The following is a 22,695-nucleotide window of genomic DNA, read 5'->3' on the forward strand; positions in this document are numbered from 1 at the left end:
TTACCTGAAATTTTTTCCTCTTTAAGCTATTATGGTAACCCACCTTCCTGTACTTTGTTCTCTAGTAATACTCTATAGTAAAGAATTTTTAAAATACCAAAGATAGTATATTGCATTAAAAGGCCAATGTGTGAATTTGTTTTCCTTGTGTAGACATACTGGTTGTAAAAGTTTTTGTTTTTCTTTCCTTTTTTTCAATAGAGATAAGGTGATAGATCAAGAGGAGAGATTTTCATTAATTACAAAAATATTTTTAAAAGAACTTCAACTAATAAAGAAAAGGGGGGAGTTTTTTACAGAAATTTTCTCTGATTAAGAACTCATTTCCCAACTACATAAAGAACTAAGCAAAATTTATAAAATTAAGAGCCATTCCCCAAATGATAAATGGTCAAAAGATGGATAAGAACAGGCATTTTTCAGAAGACTTTAAAGCTATCGATATAGTCATATGAAAAAATGATTTAAATAACTATTGATTAAATAAAATTAAAACAATTCTGAAGTACTACATCATACCTATCAGATTGGTCAACATGACAAAAATGGAAAATGACAAATGCTTAAGGGAATGTGGAAAGATAGGGACGCTATTTCACTCTTAATAGAGTTGTGAATTGGTCCAACCCTTCTGGATAATAATTTGGAACTACACACAAAAAGTTATAAAACTGTGCATACCTTTTGACCCAGCAATATCACTACTAGGTCTATATCTCAAAGAGATTAAAGAAAAAGGAAAAAGACCTATGAAAACAAAAATATTTATAGTAGCTCTTTTTGTGGTGGCAAAGAATTGGACATTGAGAAGATGCCCATCAACTAAGAAATGGCTGAATAATTTATGGTATATGATTGTGATGGAATATTATTTTGCTATGAGAAATGACAAGTAGAATGTTTTCAGGAAAAGTTGGGAGACTTACATGAACTCACACAGTGAAGTGAGCAGAAACAGAACATTTTACATAGTAATGGCAATATTTTAACAATGATCAATTATGGATGACAGCTATTCTCAGCAATACAATTATCCAAGAGAATTCCAAAGGACCCATGATTAAAAAAAACAAACAGAACATGTGATCTTTCTCCAGAGAGCACAGATAAACTCTAAGTGCAAACTGAAGTATAATTTTTTCACTTTATTTTTATTCCTTTTTCTTTTTTGCAACATAACTAATATGGAAATTTGTTTTGCCTGATTTCACATGTATCACTGATATCATATTGCTTTCTCAATGGGTGGGGGAGGGGCTAGAGGGAAGGAACAAATTCAGAACTCAAATTTTATTTTTAAATGCATGTAAAAATAAATTATATTTTTTGAAAGAACAAATAAATGGGGGGAAATGAAGCAGGTATATGCTTCAAGTGTCAAAATAAAATAGAACAAGAGATGAGGGAGGTGGATAGGGGAGATTCAGTAGTATATCCCCACTTCAGGCCCTGCCCTATTAAGTCACAAGAAAGGGAATTAATGAACTCTCAAGGAATTCCTGACTCACATTTCAACTGTTTTGGATCTCCAGGTGCACTAGGAACACACACTTTTCCCTTACAGAGACGATAGTTACTTCAGAAGGTTTCCATTTACTTGCCCATTCTGATAGGCCTTTCTCATCATGGGTCTGTAATAATATATTGCTTTATGGGAAGGGCACTAGAACTCAACCCTACTCTTCACATAGCCTCTCATCTACCCAGTGTCTCCCTTAACCAGCAAAGTTCCAAGCTCTTTATATACCATACCTCCAACACCAACAAATATCCTGAAACTTCCTAAATGGATGTAGACCCCAAATGACTGCTACAGGCAGTCCTGCCTTGGACACATAGATATGCCTCACTTACCAAAGACCCCAGACTCTAACAGACATTTCTATCATTTCTCACTTCTAATGTAAAAAAAAAAATTGGCAAAAGTTATCAAGAAGAGAGAATTGGAGTTGGTGGTGAACCCGGTTAAAACATATCAGGATTTAACCTTTGTAAAATGGTGTTTTACACAAGATTTACTTTGTACACTTTATCTGTGAAGAACATATGCCTTCTTTTATATTTCTGAAAACACTGTCCAATCTTCAAAAATAATATTAATAAAACAACCTTTCCAAAGAAAGGGACTGTTCATACTCCAAGTCTCAACAAAATACAATTGAATTGAATGCTCATGCCCCTGTGTGGACAATAGTAATTCCATGACGAATGAATCAAGTCTATTAGCTCCCTGTGATAAAGATGAATTTTATTGTTTTCTTCTGTATTGAATTGAGCTTCCTTCTAAATAAAGCTGTTCAGTACACTCCCAGCATATGGAGTTCATATAGAGTAGAAGACTATGAAATTTTAGGCTAGAGACACTGCCAAATGCTTTTGGACCTAATTCATAGGAAAGCTAGTAATATGTGACTAAACACACTTCCTTAATTTTTATAAGGCATACTTCTATATTCATTTATAAGAGATACTTAGTTTCTGTTAACCTTCTACAGCATAAACCAAGACAACAGGGTAAGCTTTGGTGTTCTTTGTTGTTATTGTTGTTGTTGTTGTTGTTGCTCCTAGATGATAAATGACACTATTCTTTGATTTCTCCTGTAGTCTACAGGAAAGCACAGCAAACTGTAATTAGGTACTTAAGATTATAAGTTTCTAGATCTAGAGTTGAAAGGGACCTAGAAAGCCAGCTAGTCTGATACCTTTCTTTAGAGAGAAGAAATTGATATACAAGGCAGTTAAGTGACTTGCTCACACAGGTATATCATGGATGCAATTCTAGTTGAATAATGTAGCTTTAAAAAGTAGTTGGAGGGGCAGCTAGGTGGCGCAGTGGATAGAGCACCGGCCCTGGATTCAGGAGGACCTGAGTTCAAATCCAGCCTCAGACACTTGACACTTACTAGCTGTGTGACCCTGGGCAAGTCACTTAACCCCCATTGCCCTTCAAAAAACAAAAAACAAAAAGTAGTTCTAGGGGGCAGCTAGATGGCACAGTGGATAAAGCACCGGCCCTGGATTCAGGAGGACCTGAGTTGAAATTTGACCTCAGACACTTGACACTTACTAGCTGCAAGTCACTTAGTCCTCATTGCCCTGCAAAAACAAAACAAAACAAAACAAAAAGTTCTGCCAGATACTTTGAAAATAGAAATTATCCATGAAAATTAAAGTTAAAAAGGAAAGGAAAAGGGAAGAAGCATTTATAAAGCACCCACTATTTGTCAGACACTTTGCTCAGTGCTTTGAAAATATCTCATTTGATTCTCACAACAACCCAGCGAGGTAATTGCTGTTATTGCCTCCATATTACAGTTGAAGAAACTGATGCAGACAGAGGTAGTTACTTTTTCAGGGTCACACAGCAAGTAAGCATCTGAGACTGAATTTAAACTAGGTTTGTCTAACTCTCTGCCTAGTACTCTATCCACTGTGCCACCTAGCTTCCTCATTCAGATTATGTCCTCTAATGGTAGGTGTACCACAGGGTTCAACTGGGACCTTCTTTTCTCCTATATTAATTCACTTGGCAATCTCTTCAGCTCCCATGGATTTAATTGCCATCTCTAGGATAACAATTGTCAAATTGGTCAATCCTGCCCCAATCTCTCTGCTTACCTCTAGTCTCACATCTCCAAATGCCTTTCAGACATCTCAAGTAGATTCTCAAACTCAACATATCCACACCTAAACTCCTTATCTTTTCCCCAAACCCTTGCCCTGCCAAATTACTTTTTATTATAGAAGGCAACATAATCTTCCCAGGGCCTCAGACTCACAACCTAGGTGTCATCCTCAACTCCTCACCATCTCTCAAACCCCTTATCCAATCTTTGCAAAGGTCTGAAGGTTTCACCTTTGTAACATCTCTCAAATGCAACTCTTCTTTCTTCTGACACTGCCACCACTTGGGGGGTGGGGGGGCGGTGGTGCAGGGTGTTATCAAAGACAGTGTTTGGAAGGCTCCAGAGGGAAGTATGGGAGAAAAGAGGTATTAAATTTCCTACCAAACTGAAGGTCTATAGAGCCATTGTGCTGACCTCATTGTTGTATACCTGTGAAACTTGGACAGTCTACCAGCACCACGACAGGAAACTCAATCACTTCTATTTGAATTCTCTGAACATTCTGATGAGCACCTGGCTAGATAAGGACAAGACACTGAGGTCCTTTCTCAAGCTGAACTGCCAGATATTCAAACTCTATTTCAGAAAGCACAACTCTAGTGGGCTGGCCACATTGTTCAAATACCAAACATACATTTGCCTACCGAAAACACAGAAAGCACGCATTCACACAGAGATCAAAAGAAGTCTTACAAGGATGTTCTCAAGGCCTCTCTGAAGAACTTTGGAATAGATTGGGAGACATGGGAGACACTGGCATAGGACTGTTCACCATGGCATGCCCACATTGAGGAGGGTCCTGCGTTCTAGCTCAAAAGAAATGTGTGACACACAAATTTGGAGACATGTCCACTCCAAATGTTCATATGGACTGTTTGTTCCTGACCTATGGCAGAGACTTCCCAGCTCATACTGGTCTGACCAAACACAGTCAGACACACTGAAGCTTGACCTCCACATCATAATGTCATTTTGGGCCTCTTCAGCTACAAAGGACAACAACCAGCCAGCCACCACTCTAGGGAAAGCCTTCATCACCTCATGCCTGGACTACTGCAATAGCGTGCTGATGTGTCTGCCTGCCTCAAGTCTATCCCCACTTCAACCCATTCTTCATTCAGCCACTAAATGATTTTCCTAAAGGTCTGTCAGGTCACCTTTCTACTCAAACTCCAGTGGCTCCTTGTGGCCTCTAAGTTCAAATACAAATCATCTGGTTGGTGTCCAAAGCTGTTCATAACCTATCCCTCTAGAGCTTTCCAGTCTTCTTACACTTTGCTCTGTAGCAGGTCAAACCCAGTGACACTGGCCTCCTTGTTGTCCCACAAACAAGACAATCAACCTTGGGTCTCTGGACATTTTCTCTGGCCATTCCCAATGCCTGGAATGTCCTCCCTCCTCATTTCTACCTATTGCTTTCCCTGGCTTCCTTTAAATCCCAATTAAAATCTTATCTTCTACAGAAAGCCTTTCCCAACACTTTATTCTACTACCTTCTATCTCTTAACTATTTCCTATTTATCATGTATATAGCTCCTTTGAAAATATTTCTTTGCTTGTTATCTCCCCCATTAAATTGTAAGCTCCTTGGGGGGAGGGACTGTCTTTTGTCTCTTTTTGAATCCCCAGAGCTTATCATGGTGACTTGTACGCTGTAGGTACTTAATAAATGTTTATTGACTGACCTGCTGTCCTAGAAATAAGGAAGAAACAAGAATAAATTGAAAACAAAATGTTACTGATGAAAATTGTGTTTACAAAATATTTCTTTATAAAGTATGTAAAGATGACATACAAATGAAAGAAATGACTTTCCTTCCATGCCCAAACATTGTCTTGCTTTTGTCTCTGTCATAAAAGAGGGTGAAATTCTATGAGAGTTCCCAAGAGATAATCCTTTCAGAGTAGGCATAGCAACATACATAACAACATGTAACCTATCTTCTTCAGTGTCTTAAGGCACGGAAGAAAGTACAAGATATTCTCATATACTCCTTGATCACTGGGGATGTATCCAATTTATCATATTCAACCCATGATGCCGAAGAACTTTCATTATGAAATAATTTTAAAATTATTTTATTCATTTTCATAATAATTTGAGAAAGTGACTAAAACTGACAGTTCTGTTATATGAAAAAATAGCTTGAGAACTCCCCTATTTTAACTCTTTCATTAAAAAAGGTTAGAGAAACAATATAAATCAGGGTTCTTAATTTTGTTTAGTCATAGTCACAGAGGTCTTTGGCATGCTTATGAAACCTATGGATATCTTCTTAGAATAAAGTTGTTTTTTAATGCCTAAAATAAAATATACAGGATTAACAATAGAGACAATTAAATTGAAATGCAGTTAATAAAAAAAAATTAAGTTCTTGGGCCTTTTGTTAAGAATGCTTTAGGCAGAGGCACCATGAACTTTATTGGAGATGGTACATGATTGGAGAAATGCAAAACCAATGCCCACTTACAGGCAAGGAACATCAGATTAACACCCTCCATAAGATTTAAATTATTCAAGCTAAGATTGTGGGTAGTTTCTAGCATGGTGAGAAGACATAATTCTTAAAGGTATGTAGAAATCTTAGATGGTTTATAGTCTACCAAGAAAAAAGAAAAGCTTGTTGACCCTCCAGGAGTAACTAGGCTATGAAAAAGAAGGTATTATTGAAATATTATTCTTCCAGATGATTGGAGGTACATTTTTGCCCTGGTTCCTCTTAACAATTTTAGCTCTGCATCCTCACTACGGAGCAGGTGCAAATCTCTCCCAAGTTTTCCTCCTATTCTTCCTGTCTCCTGTGTATATTCTTTCCCAAGAGCCAAGTGTAATGGGGATATGGAATCTACATTACTGTAATTATAGAAGGTCTAGATATATGTATTGAATCAGTGAATTAATAAAGAGTAGAATTTTTGAGAACAAGTCCTAGATAATCTATCAAATCAATCACCTATAAATTTGGTGTGACCAAGTCCTTAATAAGTTTTGGAGGAGTGAAGTATTTTGATGACTGAAATAAAACATGTGAGAACACATAGGGCATATAATGAGATTGGTAAAAGAATCATCCACACCTCTGTGCCTATGTATGCCATAGCAAGCCAATTTGGAAACAATTTCTACAGGAGATTAATGCAACAAGGCAGTCAAGGAATAGTTAAGGAAATGAGGGTGGAGGTAAGGGTCTTCTATTCTTCCCTCCCTCCAGTGACTAAGAAAACATCCTTGTGATCTACAAATTATTGGGAAGTTTGGCATAGGTAAACTTAGAGTAGCATAAATGGTTGATGGTATTGTCTGCAATGGGAACTGAGAAGAACACTGAGGAGAGATTCATCAAGTAATGATAACTTTATGTCTCTACAAGGCCACCTAGTTTCCCAGCCCAGCCAAAAGTTATATCTAAGGAGAACTTCATGATGATTTCATGAAGTGGGAATAAGATTACTAGTAACCAGAAGCATTGAATTAATGTTTTCCCACATGTGCCCCCTAAGCTTCTGTCCACTGTCTCCATGAACCCATATAATTATGGGAGAGTATATCACAGGCAATTTGGGGGGGGAGGGCAATTGGTTTTGTACTAGCTACACCTAATTAGAAAATATTTCTTTCTAAAAGCCATTTGGTCAGCTGATAATAAATGGAGTCACTAGAAGGGAACTCATAAGTGACAATACCAGAAAATCCCACAAAATCTCAGGATCATGCCTCAAACCTTGAGGGGAGAATTAGTTAGCAACCTCTGGGACCTTTATTTGCCATAGCAAGGGGAAGTATTCCAATGTATGTAACACTTCTACATAAGGTGTGTGAGACTCTCAGTTTGGTCATGATTGACTTGGCATTTGATGACCCATGTACAATGATCATGGCTATAAAAAAGGCTTCCATGTATGAGTGAATCATCCCTCTCTCCTTTCCCATTCCTCTATTACATATCATATATACACACAAACATGCATGCCTACTATTTTTTCTGATTCTACTTTATATTATCCTTAGGGATTAAATTTATGTTTTGCCATTGATTACAAAATAAACCTATAGCTAGGAATACAGATGAGAGAACATTTTATCGCTGTCCATGTTGCCAAAATGAATTTTCTGAACTCTCTTCTTTAGGATGGGTCACATTTGCTACATAGGGTTTGCTTGCTTCCAGAATTAAATTCCAGACTTCCTTGGAGATTATGGAATTCAGAAGGAACTGGTATGTACTGAATTAGATCACTGATTTTATATCAAATCCAAACCTTAAGAAGGAAGGTTTAAATTTGATTCCTTTAACATGGTTAGACTACATTCTTCCTTTTGTCAGCCTGTATCAAACATCTATGATTAAACATGGTATGTGGGTTAATGGAGAACTGATAGTGTTTTTGTTTTACCTGGCAATATTACTGTGCTTATTTACTGGGACTTTATTTAGCTCAGAGTTTCTGGCCATAAGTTAAAAGATCTATGTTTAAAGAGATTGTTTCCTCCATTGTTTTTTTAAGCTTTGTTCAAGTGCTAACATGTTTAAGGAATGTATTTAGTTAAGTGACACAAAGTTCCTGGTTAATGGCTTAGCTTTGTTTATGGCTTACATTTTAATACCATGCTATTTCTGTAATGGTGGAAATAGTTTACCCTAGGCAAAATAGATGGTAAAAGATCATTAAGATAGCCATTGAATTGACACTTTGTTATAACCTCCAAAGAGGGCCTTGGCCTTTGGTTTTATCTCCTGTTCTACCTAGTTATGTAAAAGATAGAAATTTAATAGACATTTCACTATGTATCTTAGGACAGTATCTCCAAGAATGTTGTCACAGATGGAAAAAAAGGTACAATAATGAAGATGGAAAGATTGGTTTGATGCTCACAAAACTGAGAATATATAAGCAGTTCGTGAACAGGGAGAGCACAGAGTAGTAAGCAGAGAATTGGCCCCATAGCCAGGAACACCAGCGTTCACATTCCATCTATGATACATAATGGACAAGAAGCCATAGGTAAGTTATTCACCCTTGCAGTGACACAATCCACTGTGTAAGAGTATAAATGGCAAAATTATTGGCAACTTATATTTGTAGAAGTCCTCCTCAGGGAGCACCCTACACTGATGAGTTCACAATCTATTGTGTGTATATACATATGTATGTCCATATGTATGTATGTGTATGAATATATACACATATATACATGTATGTATATGTATATGTCTATATATCCTCATCTATTTATCGCATAACCACTAAAATGTTTAATAATTTTGATGCTAATTTTAATTGCCAAAATAACAACTCAAATAGTACATTTAGATGTTACTTTAAAAATCTTATTACTAAGGGGCAGCTAGGTGGCACAGTGGATAAAGTACTGGCCTTGGATTCAGGAGGACCTGCGTTCAAATCCGGCCCCAGACACTTGACACTTACCAGCTGTGTGACCCTGGGCAAGTCACTTAACCCTCATTGTCCCACCCCCCAAAAAATCTTATTACTAAGATCACTATGACTTTCAACAATTTATTTCAAAGTCTAAGAAATATGTTGATAAGGAAGAAAAACCCAAGGTGAATCGAATTATATTTAATTCACAATTAAATGAAAATATTATACAGAACTAAAAAGACATTTGGTGACTATGTCTGCAGTCTGGATTTGACTAATGTATACTTTTTAAAAAATAAGGTATCAGGGCAGCTAGGTGGCACAGTGGATAAAGCACCAGCCCTGGATTCAGGAATACCTGAGTTCAAATCCGGTCTCAGACACTTGACACTTACTAGCTATGTGACCCTGGGCAAGTCACTTAACCCCCATTGCCCTGCAAAAAACAAAAACAAAAAAAATAAGGTATCATTCAACTTTTTATATTAATGGATCCCTCTTTTAATAGGAAATCTGCCTTTTATCATGAGAATACTATACAGTGTACTCAGCTTATTCTCTAGGGAAGCAGTCTCTTTGGTATGTTTGTTTATCATAGAGTAGGGCCATATGATTGCAATAACTTGATTTTAAATGTGATTGACTGAATATATGATATATAACATGCATCCTACATGTATTAATTTTATATTATTCATAGAACACCAAGTACCTACAAAGGTATTTAATAAATTCTTGATGGGTTAAAGTTACTTAGTTTAAAAAGTACATACAAGTATGAAATGAAGATATGTTGAAATCTACTATAGATGCAAAATTAACTAATTTCATCCTATGTCATATATACTATATGTATAATATGTGTATGAATTATCCCTGAGGGATCTCAAGTTCAGGATCCAGCTTAGCGTGGCTTGCTTTCAGACTACAATAGTGCTAATTACCGCCCTTACTGAGACTCATGAAAGGATAAAGCAATCAAGAATACAAGATAGGGGCAGCTAGGTGTCACAGTGGATAGAGCACCGGCCCTGGAGTCAGGAGTACCTGAGTACAAATCTGGCCTCAGACACTTAACACTTACTAGCTGTGTGACCTTGGGCTAGTAACTTAACCCCAATTGCCTCACTTAAAAAATTAAAAAAAAAAAAGAATACAAGATAAAAAAATCACACCAAATATTTGTGCAGTCAAACCATCTTCTGTGTCTCAACTAGTCCTCTACATAGGTTAGACCTGGGTCCTACTAGCAGCAACTCACAAAAGAGAATGGTGAAGATCTCGCAAGGTAGGAGAAACAATGACCTCCCCTCCATGTAATTGATTTTTCTCTTAAATAGTAGATGCTACATCAGCACATAAGATTCTAATTCAGTTTTCAAAGATGGTACTCCATGGCTTCTTCCCCTATTTTATAACTTTGATGTTTTTTTCCCTTGAACCTTATTTTCTTGTACCTAACTGCTTAAATTCTTCCTATACCTATTGCCTCTCTCCCTTTTGCTTCTTCCCAGGGATCCTTCTTGACATCCCTCCAATTGTCTGGTCAGCCTAAACAGACTCCCTGGTAAAGTCTTTTCCTAAAACCGCTCTGAATATTCCATTGGTACTATGCCTGACCACCATGCTGTATGGTTAAGTATTGCCTTTCTTGTCACTTTTCCCCTTTCTTTGCCAAAAACCTTCTGGTTTTTGGTATGTATAAGGGTATTCAGTCTATCAAACAGAATAAATTAATAAAATCACCTTTTTTTTTTTACTATAGCCTTGTATTTCCATGGATATATTGTTTGCCCATCACACTTAAGATCTAACATATATGTGCATTTCATTTATAAGTAATTCACAAATATATGGGAAAGATATCATTTACTTTACTAAATATTTGTTGGTGGTGGTGGTGTTTAGTCATTTTCAGTAATGTCTAACCCTTAGTGACCCCTTTTGGAGTTTCTTGGCAAATATACTGTAGTGGTTTGCCATTTTCTTCTCCAGATCACTTACAGATAAGGAAAGGAAGGCAAATAGAGTTAAGTGATTTGCCCACAGTGACAAATCTAGCAAGTGTCTAATTCTGGATTTGAAATCAGATCTTCCTGACGCTAAGCTCTCTATCCACTGTACCACCTAGTCACCCTTTACAAAATATATGCCCTCAGTAATTTTTATTTTCTATCCCTGGTACCTAGCATGGTGTCTGTACAGTGTATATATATTTAATAAATGGTTAGTTGACTCATATGTCATGGTCTTCCACAATTTCAATATTCCAAAGGGTATGTGTGTATTTGTATATGCGAATATGTGTATGTGTATGTGTATGTATATATACACACACACACATATATATATATATGTATGTGTGTGTGTGTGCATATATATACATACAGATACTTATAGAAACTATTTAATCTCTCTGGATTATAATTTTTTCATAAAGGCTTGAGCTCAATGAACTTTAATACCCTTTCAGATTGAAATTTAACCCTAAGTAACTTAGTAATATATATGCACATATATGCATATATATAAACATATACATTAAATCCTAAATTATTGGGGTTATTGGTAAAAACCAAGAATATTGGTCAATAGTCTCTGGACAGTGATAGCTCAGCTATGACCTGAGGCTAGTATGCCAGGCCATATAACCTGGACAGTCACCCAATTAGAAGCATACTTCAGAATTTATGGTACTTAGTGCTTTGTCTGATTTTGCTTTCTTAAAAACAGTGTTTAGTAGACGACAGAATAGAAATTCAGTACCTCAAAATTCAGCTAACAGATTTTTTCCCATTAGAAATAGCACAGACTGAAACAGTCTTTCCTATAGAAAGAAATACTGAGAACAGAAGTGAAATTGAGCCAAAAAATATAAAATAATATATTTTAACTATTTAGAAAAATCTGTGATAACATTTTCAGGATTACTCTATTACATACTTTAGAACTGTACCTTGAATAGTACTAAACAGATTCTGATGTGTCCTGGTTGCATTTTAAATGCTTTGTGAGTAAAGTGAAAAGCATTTTCAAAACCCAACTAAGTAAACGTTCAGTTATTTTTTTCAGTCATATCTCACTCTTTATGACCATATTTGTGGTTTTCTTGGAAAACATACTTGGAGTCGTTTGCTATTTCCTTCTCAGCTCAAAATGGTGAAGTGACTTACCCAGGGTCACACAGCTAGTTAGTGTTTGAGGCTATATTTGAACTCAGAAAGACAAGTATTTCTGACTTGAGGTCCAGTGCTCTATCTACTGTGCCACCTAGTTGCCCACCCAAGGAATAAAATACCTGAAATACATGAAGAAATGCCCTACTTGTAAGTTTAGGAATAGGGACTATACCTACTAATTCATTGTTGTTGTTCTTGAAGAGGCCCATGACATTGGGAGGTGATGTCATGACTTGTAGTGAATTGGATTTAAGTGAAGGAGGGCTATGCCAAGTTACCAGCCTCACTCTCTCCTCCAGAGACATATGGGTCCAGTAGCAATGACTGGAGAGGGTCCTGAATACATTGGAACAATTTGGCTTTTTTAAGCTAAGGTCTTTCCCAGGTCTCAGTTTGCCTGAGCCAATGCCCATTCAGTGATTAAGGATAGTTAAGAAGTGAGGCAAATAATGGCCTCCTTTACTTAGTCAAAACAAATAAATGAATGAGTGAATGGGGGGAGGAAAGAAGGAAGGAAGGGAGGGAGGGAAGGAAAAAAGGAAAAGAGAGAAAGAAATGAAGAAAGAAAAAGAGAGAAAGAGTGAAAGAAAGAAACAAAGAAACAAAGGCTAATTCACTGATACTGGGAACTCCCATATGAGGAAACTTCCTCTACCACTGTATATTGGCATCTATCTTTTCTTCAAACACAATCTGAGAGCACTGAGAGGTTTTGTGAGTTGCCTATAGCCACACAGCCAATATGCATCATTGTTAACAATTGAACTTAAATCTCCCTCGCTCCAAGATGAGTTCTATATACTACATCATACTACCTCTGATTTAAAACAAACAACTAAAAAAACCCCAACTTTTTTACTTGGCCATACAAAATTAAACAAAACATTGAAGGTAAGATATTAAACCTTGGCATATTTTTTTTAATTGTGCCTTACTACTTATTTACAGTAATTATTTGGGAAACCCTATTTACTCAAAATACTAAAATTAAATTTTTACTAAAATAATTTTACAAATGCCATATCAGACTACCTAAAAATTATTTTATAGAGCTAGAAAAAATAATAACAAAATACATCTGGAAGAACAAAAGGTCAAGAAAGGGAACTAATGAAAAAATGCACAGGAAAATGGGCTATCCATACCAAATCTGAAGCTATACTATAAAGTGGCAGTCATCAAAACTATTTGGTACTAGCTAAGAAATAGAGTAGTGGATCAATGGAATGGGTTAGGCACAGGAGACACAGTAGTAAATGACTATAGTAATCTACTGTTTGATAAACCCAAAGACTCCAGCTTGTGGGATAGGAACTCAGTATTTGACCAAAACTTCTGGGAAAACTGGAAGATAGTATGGTAGAAACTAGGCATAGACCAACTGTAGACTAAAATTAGGTCAAAATGGGTATATGATTAAACATAAAGGGTGGTACCATGGGTAAATTAGGAGAGAAAGGAATAGTTTACCTCTCAGATGTATGGAGAGGAGAATAATTTGTGACCAAAACAAGAGACAGAGAATATTATGAAATGCAAAGTGGATGATTTTGATTATGTTAAATTAAAAAGGTTTTTTTGTTGTTGTTTTGTTTTGTTTTGTTTTGGTTTCATTTACAAACAGATGCAGTGCAACCAAAATTAGAAGGGGAAGCAGAAAGCTGGGAACCAAATTTTGCAGCCAGCGTTTCCGATAAAAGCCTCATTTCTAAAATATGTAGGGAACTAAATCAAATTTATAAGAATGCAAGTCATTCCCCAATTGAGAAATGGTCAAAGGATATGAATAGGCAGTTTTCAGATGAAGAAATTAAAACTATCTATTGCCATATGACAAAAAATGCTCTAAATCACTATTGATTAGAGAAATGCAAATTAAAACAACTCTGAGAAACCACCTCATACCTATCAGATTGGTTAATGTGACAAAAAAAGGAAACTAATAAATGTTGGAGAAGCTGTGGAAAAATTGGAACATTAATGCATTGTTCATGGAGTTCTGAACTGATCCAACCATTCTGGAGAGCAATTTGGAACTATGCCCAAAGGGCTATTGGACTGTGCATACCCTTTGACCCAGTAATACCACTACTAGTTCTGTATCCCAAAGAGATCATAGAAAGGGGAATAGGACCAACATGTACAAAAATATTTATAGCAGCTATCTTTGCAGTGGCAAAGAATTGGAAATCAAAGGAATGCCTATCAGTTGAGGAATGGCTGAACAAGTTGTCATATATTAATGTAATGGAATACTATTATGCTGTAAGAAATGATGAGCAGGCAGATTTCAAAAAAACCTGGAAACACTTAAGTGGACTGATGCGGAGTGAAGTGAGCAGAACCAAGAGAATATTGTACACAGTAACAGCAATGTTGTGTGATAATCAAGTGTGATAGACTTGATTCTTCTCAGCAGTGCAATGATACAAGATAATCCAAAGAACTCATGATGGAAAATGTTCTCCACATCCAAAAAAAAAAAAAAAAGAACTGTGGATTATGAATACAGATTGAACAATACTGTTTCTACTTTTTGTTGTTTTTCTTTTATGACATCTTTCCCTTTTGTTCTGATTCTTCTTTCACTACATGACTAATGCAGAAGTATGTGATCATACATATATAACCTATATCAGATTTCTTTCTGTCTTGGGGAGGGGGCAGGGAAAGGAGGGAGAGAGAGAATTTGGAACTAAAAATCTTATGAAAACAAATGTTGAAAACTATTTTTACATGTAACTGGAAAGTAAAATACTTTTATGATAAAAAGTTTAAAAATAAAATTTTTAAAATAAAAAGTTTACAAAGTTTGATAAAAAATAATTACTAATTAATTTATCAATTTTATCAACATTTTTATTTTAATTTTATAAAAAATGTTTGTGGAATGTGCTAGTATAATCATGCAGTGAAACAGGTATATTGGTTTTGTTTTGTTTTTTTTTTAACTTTGTTAAATATAGGCCTTACATTGGCAACATTAGAAACTTCCTAAAGACAGTAACTTCCAGAGAGACATAGTAGGTCACCTTATAGGATAAAACAGAGCACTAGATTTCAAGTTGGGTGATCCTGTTTCTGATATTTTCTGCCTGGGAGAATGTTAGACAAACCAACAGAGTTCTCTGTGCATTTGTTTTCTCATCTCTTATATTGAGGAATTTGGAGTAGAAGACTTCTAAGACTCCTGCTAATTCCTAAATATGAAGTAAAGCTGTGAGCTATCATTATGAACATGCCAATGGGGAAACGAAATACAAATGTGGCCAATAAAGAATAGAGAGGATTAGAAGAATTTGGAAATGGAGGAAGAACATATATGTTCATTCACCTAGGAAATACAGTTAGGTTGTCAGGAGTGGACTTGAGCACATTATATGTGCTATGTTATTTCAAAGCCCCACATCTAGAAGTCCCACCTATAGAAACACTGTCAAGTCAATGGTTTTATCAAACTGATTATTATTATGAAAGGGTCTTTGGACTACTGAAATGACCAATCAAGTACTGCATGTAGTCTATACATGAGGAACACACATTATGCAAATGTGTACATTCATAAATGACCCTCACAACAGAATTCTGAATGTTGTCATTCAGTTGTGTCCAACTCTTCGTGACTGCATTTGGGGTTTTCTTGACAAAGATACTGGAATGCATTGCCATTTTCTTCTCCATCTCATTTTGCAGAGGAGGAAACTGAGGCAAAGAGGATTAGGTTACTTGCCCAGGGTCTTACACAGCTTAATTACACAGCTAACATACACAACTAGTAAGTGTCTGAGGCTACATTTGAACTCAGAAAGATAAGTATTCCTGTCTTTAGGCCCAGCACTCTATGCATTGTACCATTTATTTGCCTTACAACTGAATTCTTAATTTAGCTACCTTTTAAATAAATAAATATTAAAATTATATCCATATGGTTATACAGAGTATAGTTTTGCAAAGATAAATCTACTCATTTTATCATTTTTCCTTTTTTCAAGGCCGAGAGCATAGTCTATTTCATACTAGGGAGAAAGAGGAACGTTTTCATGACTACATTAAATCTCAAGGGGTATTGAAGAGATTTGCATACTTTTATAGGAAGTGTGGTATTGCTCAGTTCAATTCAATAACCTCTTAAAAGGTGTTTCCTATTTTTTATCTTTACCTCTAAAGCAAGTTCATGTTCCCTGGCAATGTGGCATTTTCATTTAATTTCTATTTCAATGCCCTCTTCATTCTCCAATCTTTTTTTGTCACCTGCCCTTTCAGAAATATTTAATAGTTTCCCACTGTCTACAGGAAAAGTAAAATTCCTCAATGCAACATTCAAGGTAAAGATTCTATTGCTTATCAACAGAAATTGCCCATTGTAACAAATCCATTGCTCACACTGTTCCCTAAGCATAACTTCCCATCTTTATTTGAATGTTGTTCCCCCTTGCTATAAGGTCATGTAGGATTAGATATCTTCAGAAGCCATCCAGTCCAATCCCCATATTTCTCCAGAAAACTGAGGCCCAAGGAGTTTAAGTGACTTGTCCAAGGTCATACAATAGGGGCAGCTAAATGGCACAGTGGATAGAGCACTGGCCCTGGATTCAAGAGGACCTGAGTTCAAATCTGGCCTCAGAGACTTGACACTTACTAGCTGTGTGACCCTGGGCAAGTCACTTAACCCCAAATGCCTCACCAAAAAAAAAAAAAAAAAGGTTCTTTACCAAGGTCATCCAATAGCTCATGTCACAGGCAGAGGAATATAGGTGCTCTGACTAAAGACCCAATGATTTTTTTTCACAATTTCTATCCCTCCTTCAAGGTCCAGGTAATGAATTATTTTTGTCATGATGGTATATGGAAAACAGACAATAGTAAATAATTACTGTTCAATTATACAAAATCCTTTTTGAGGGTCACGTATCTCTCTAAATTTATATATATATATATATACACACACATTAAACATTTATATTGTTATTATTTATTAATTTATTTATTAAATATAATTAAATAGCATTTATATAAAAATCATCTATTCTGGGAACCAGAAGAATATGCTAAAAATCACTATTACCATTTTCACATAAAAGAAAACCCCATTCACAAGTAGAATAGGGCATATTAGAGCATTTTTTTTTGGTCATAAAAATTCCACTGTGTAATCAGGACTCAAAAAACACTCTAAGACCTATTACATGAATTCATAGTGAAGACATATGGTAGAGAATGATTCAGGGTAGCATTACAGGGCATTTATCTTGAGACCCAATTAATGGTTGATAGCTACTATAGTTTTCCCCTGTTGTTGAAGAAAATCCAAGTAGATTGAAATAATTGCTTCATTGATGTCTGTTGGTGCCAAAAATTGGAATAACTCCTATTGAACTTTGCCAACACTTTATTTGTTTATGCTTCCCATACACGAATCCAAACTACTCTGGGGTTCTATTTCATCACTAAGTACTTACTGTTGTTGTAATTGTTGTTTTTGTGGCTGTAGTTGGCTGAGTGGTAGTCCAGGGCAACATATGAATTATTACAGTTGTAGTGGTTGACAGCTGACTAGCTTTATTCCCACCTAATTCATCAGTAACTTCAATAAGTAGCTGGAAAGTAGTGGGATCTTGAATCCCTCGAAACTCATCATACTGGAAATTCTTAGTGGTGGCCAAAGAAGGAGGATCAACACCTGGTCTCTCTAGTGTGAACCAGTTGTTTGTATTTCCTGGGAATGATGAAGTAATAAAATTAGGACCGAAAATGATTTCATGTATAATGTAACTACTATTGTCTCATCTGGGCAAGACTGAGTGTGTTGCAGAAAGAATTTAATGGTATGTTTCCAACAGTCACAAAACATTTTCTTTTCATGGAAAAACTAATTTTAAGTTATTGTTCTTACCTCTAATAATTGAATAGCCGAGCTCTTTATGAGAAGAATCTTTGTCAGTACAATTAAGCTGAAGAAAGGGTACCCTACTTGAAGAATAAATAATCTTTTCCAAATGTGGTGGATTGCAGATAGGAGGTTCATCATTTATATTCTATAATATGAGCAAATGGTTCATTACTGAGGCTGAGTCTTCTGAATAAGTTTGTTGGATAGACATGAATTAAGCTTTATATGCTAACACACTACTTATATAGTTTTCCATTCCATAAAAGTACTTTATATCAGGCATTCTTAATCTGAGGTTTACAGACCCCTTGAGGTTTATAGATAGACTTTAAGGGGTCAATGAAATTGTATGGGAATAACTCTTCATCTTTATTTCAATATAATTTATTTTCTTTGTAATCCTATTTATTTTATTTTATGTATTTAAAAACATCATTATGAGAAAGGATCTATAGCCTTCACCAGAATGACCACAAGATGCATGCTGCAAAAATGTTAAGAACCCTTGCTTTATATGAAATTTCCATGTTAATCTGCATTCATAAATCTAAATTAGGTAGTCTACTTTTACAGCAAGTGAGTATTCAGTTTGTTGAAATACATTTTTTATTGAGTGCCTACTATATGTTAAATATTCAGGATAAAAAGAAAATAAATGAAACAGTTCTTGACCTCAAAGAGTTTACATCCTACTGAGGGGCAATAACATGTACCTAGATAGGTAAATACAAAGTAATTTGAAGGTCAAGATGAGGCCAACAGAACTGGGTTGAGGGGATAAGGAGGGGGTCTGTGTGGGAGGAAGCACTTGAGCTAAACTTTCAAGGTGTCTGGGGCTTCCAGGAGGAGGTGGCATTATCCAACTACTACTTTTTCACCCATGAGACAATGGAGATTCATAGGGGTTAAATGTCATGCCCTTTTCATAGTAAAATAAAATTTGATAACAGATGCATATTAATCTAAATAAATTTGTCTTTAAGGTCATTATATCCTAAATTACTTCTCTACAAAATAGAGAACAGGTCTTCATTTGCAATCAAAACTGATTCGGTTTCCCTAGGGTCATTCCTAGCTGCAATCAAGTCTATTTAAAACCTGGGGAAAACAATTCTGAAGTCTCCATTACATTAACGTTTAGATAAACTTAAAATAGGATATACTCTCAAACACATATCAAGGATACATGCTAATAATCTTGCTATATGTCAAGACTTTATTTTCTCTTTCTTCCCCAATCACATACACTCATAATAGTGACTGATGAGTCCTTATAGGGTGAGGAACCCACCAGACTTAAGGAAAATAAAAAGACTCTCATGCTAGGGCTGTTATTTGACTTTGGGACTAGCAGGTATCATGTCATCTGTGCGAATCCTTCTGCTATGCTTGTAACAAACAAATTTCTGTGCTTCTGTTTCCTATAGGACAGGGCCTATTGATCATCATTATTTCCTAATTCACATCCACCTTGAAATTCTAGCTATGCCACAGGACCTGCTCCTTCCTTATAATGTGTTCAGGCCTATCCATAGATTAATTGCCACATGGGCCTTTCTGATACACGGTGACCTTGTTATTCATCTCTGACTAGCTCTCTATCATACTCCACACAGCAGCTAATAAATGCTGTCTTCTTTTTTCTTAAACCCCCAATCACTCTCCCTAGTTACCACCCCTTGTGTATCTATACTCTCCTCTCCATTCACACAACACTATCTTAATTGAGAACTTTATCACTTCACTTTTAGACCACTGGGTTAGCTTCTTAATTGATTTCCTTGTTTCCCATCACTCTCATCCATAATCCAACATTCACAGAGCTGCCAAAATATTCTTCATAATACATACATATGACTAAGCCATTCATCTGCTTAAAAACCTTCCTTTGCTCCTATTACCTAAAATATTATATAAAACGTCCTTAGCCAAGCATTCAAGGCATTCAACAACCTAAATGCAACCTGTTTTCTCAGTACTAAACTAAAAATATTTCATATTAGAACCGATGAGAACTCCTGATCTTAGAACTACCTCTCTAGCCTCTATGGAGCTTATGGGTTGTGCAGGATTTCTGCACAATATAGATAACCCTTACTTTACCATTCACATTACAACCTACCAAAAATTCAAAGACAAACAAAGAAATATTTCCTCTACAAAGATCCTCCTGTCTCAATGTCTCATTCCTCATCCTTTGCTCTCTCCTGTCATTCACTGCATTTTAACTTGTATTATATCTGTTGGTGTGTGAACCTTATTCCTTTAGTGATTTGAAAGTTCTGAGAACAGCATTTTTTCTCCAATCTGAACAGTTAGGGAAGAACTCTAAAGCAGCAGGCATTTAATAAATGCTTTTGAACTAAAATCAAAATGAAAAGAAAGAGACCTGGGAAATAAAGCCTAACCCTGCAAGGTTAGAGGGATAGATGGCCATCAGCATGGATTTTAGAAGTTTTTGACAAGAGCCAAAAAAAGATTTGCGATCTATTTTTCTTCTAGTAATTGGGATAAGAAAACCAGAAAACCAACCCATTTTGCTTAAAATTAAACTTATCGATAAAATATAATTATAGTATTTTGACACGTATTTGACTATGAAAGATGAAAACAAAGCTAGAATATTCAGAATTGTCTGGGTGCAGTAAGCAACTAACAACATATTTTTTCTACTTTCTTCCAATTGATATTATCTTATCAAATATAGCGATCTGCCTTTATTAAAGGTAAAAAGCTCTCATAAGGCAATGTGAATCTCATAGCATCTTTATTATGTTCAGCTGTTTCTCTGCTAACTTTGTTGATAATAATTAAGCCCTCTATGTCTATTACTTAATATTTACTAATAGGACTATTCTCTATGTAAAAAGCATACTATAATAGCATTACTACCTTTAGCTAACTGAATCCTAAGAAAGAGAAAATCTCACTTTCTCCATAAAATGAGTTGTCACAGTTTGCAAGGTCAAACATGCCCTGGTTTATGCCAAGTGACTAATGGCATAGTCTATGTTTCTCACTGATAGGGGATAGATTGAACCTCACTCAATGATACCCAGTACTGAGTATCTGTTCACAAAGTCTGCTTACCCCACATCATACATATCCGTCTGTTTGGCATTTTAAGTTTCTCATAATGTGGTTACAAACCTCTGTAGACTGATCTCACATTATCCTTCTCATTCAATCAAAGTTCCAGCCAAACTGACTCACTTATTCTCCCTGCTATGAAACTTTCAGCTGAAACCTTTTGGCTTTAGCACAGTCTATTTCCCCTGTTACAATGCTCCCCTTTTCACCTCCTCCTCTGGGAAACCTTAAATACCACTTTCCTTCAAAAGTCCTTTCCTAATCTTCCCAGGTGTTGGTGCCTTTTCTCCACCTTCCCTCCCTTTCCCCCATATGTTGTATTACTCTTGATTTACTTTGTATTTACTTACTTTGATTTGTATTCTACTTATCTTAGAATATTAGTGGAATGTAAGCATTGATAGTAGAATATTTTCTTTCTGCATTTGTATCCCCAGATCATACCAGCATAATACCATGCTTGCACCTTGTAGGCACTTAATGTCTGCACACCCTTTGAAATAACTGAATTTTTTTGTTTTGTTTTGTTTTAGTTTGGTTTTGGATTGTGGGGGGGGGGCAATGAGGGTTAAGTGACTTGCCAGGGTCACACAGCTAGTAAGTGTCAAGTGTCTGAGGCCCGATATGAACTCAGGTCCCTCCTGAATCAAGGGCCAATGCTCTATCAACTGCGCCACTCGATGCCTGAAATTAACTGACTTTTAAAAGAGCTCATTTGCCTTAATAGAGAGTTTTCATGTTCCAAGTCCTTGAACTAATGAAATTACAATTCTGGAGAAATATGGGTAGGTAGATGGAAAGAGAAATGGAAAGAGGGTAAATGGAAAGAGAAGGAAGGAAGGAAGGAAGGAAGGACATTAAAAACTACATTTTGTACTGTACTAAATATGATATTAAGCATAGGGTTACAATACAAAAGACAGATAGTCCCTGACCTCAAGAAACTTACATTCCTAAGCGAGAGAGACAACACATATAGGGCTTTGTGGCTAGGGAAGGGAGTCATTGTACAAAAAATTCCCTGAAGTGCTGAATAAAACAACAGAGCATTCCACTGATACACCTTCTCTATAGAGAAAATGGTAATTACAATTTTATTACAGTTCTCTGAGACAGAAGAATAAAGAGACTATGTTAAAGGGAAATGGGAAAATGCCCAGGCTAAAACTGAGGCAGCACAGTACCAGGTAGTATAGATCCAGTTGGCTTGGTTCCTCCTAGGCATAGCTTCTGGTGGCAATTTTGGAGGGTTCAAGCCCTAGTCCTAAGAGAAGAGATTTTTAGAACTTTTGAAAGAAAATATTTATCTGGAAATTAGTTTGGAATTGGAGGTTTTTAGATTGGAAATAAAGAAAACAATAGAGTAGATAATTAGAACATATATGGAAGTTCTAAAAATATAGGAAATCAAAAAAAATGATGGATTTGGAACTCAAAAATATAGAATGCAAGAGCATTTGGCAGAAGAGAATCAAAAGACAACAATTTTTGAAAAAAAAAAACATGAATTCTGAAGAAGCAAAGA

General features: G+C 35.9%; 1 protein-coding gene across 1 annotated transcript in view; it reads right to left on the bottom strand.

The window, feature by feature from the left end:
* LOC122728842 (cadherin-related family member 3-like) overlaps positions 1–22,695 on the bottom strand; it is a 136,339-nt gene that overhangs the window by 14,568 nt on the left and 99,076 nt on the right. Inside the window, exons 18-19 of the mRNA XM_043967588.1 lie at positions 18,084–18,225; positions 17,650–17,906 (exon numbers count right to left, since the gene is read on the bottom strand). Of these exons, the coding sequence (XP_043823523.1) occupies positions 17,650–17,906; positions 18,084–18,225 (399 nt within the window). The remainder of the gene's footprint in view (positions 1–17,649; positions 17,907–18,083; positions 18,226–22,695) is intronic.

The sequence above is a fragment of the Dromiciops gliroides genome, chromosome 5 (assembly GCF_019393635.1).
Source record: "Dromiciops gliroides isolate mDroGli1 chromosome 5, mDroGli1.pri, whole genome shotgun sequence".
Taxonomy (NCBI): Eukaryota; Metazoa; Chordata; class Mammalia; order Microbiotheria; family Microbiotheriidae; genus Dromiciops; species Dromiciops gliroides.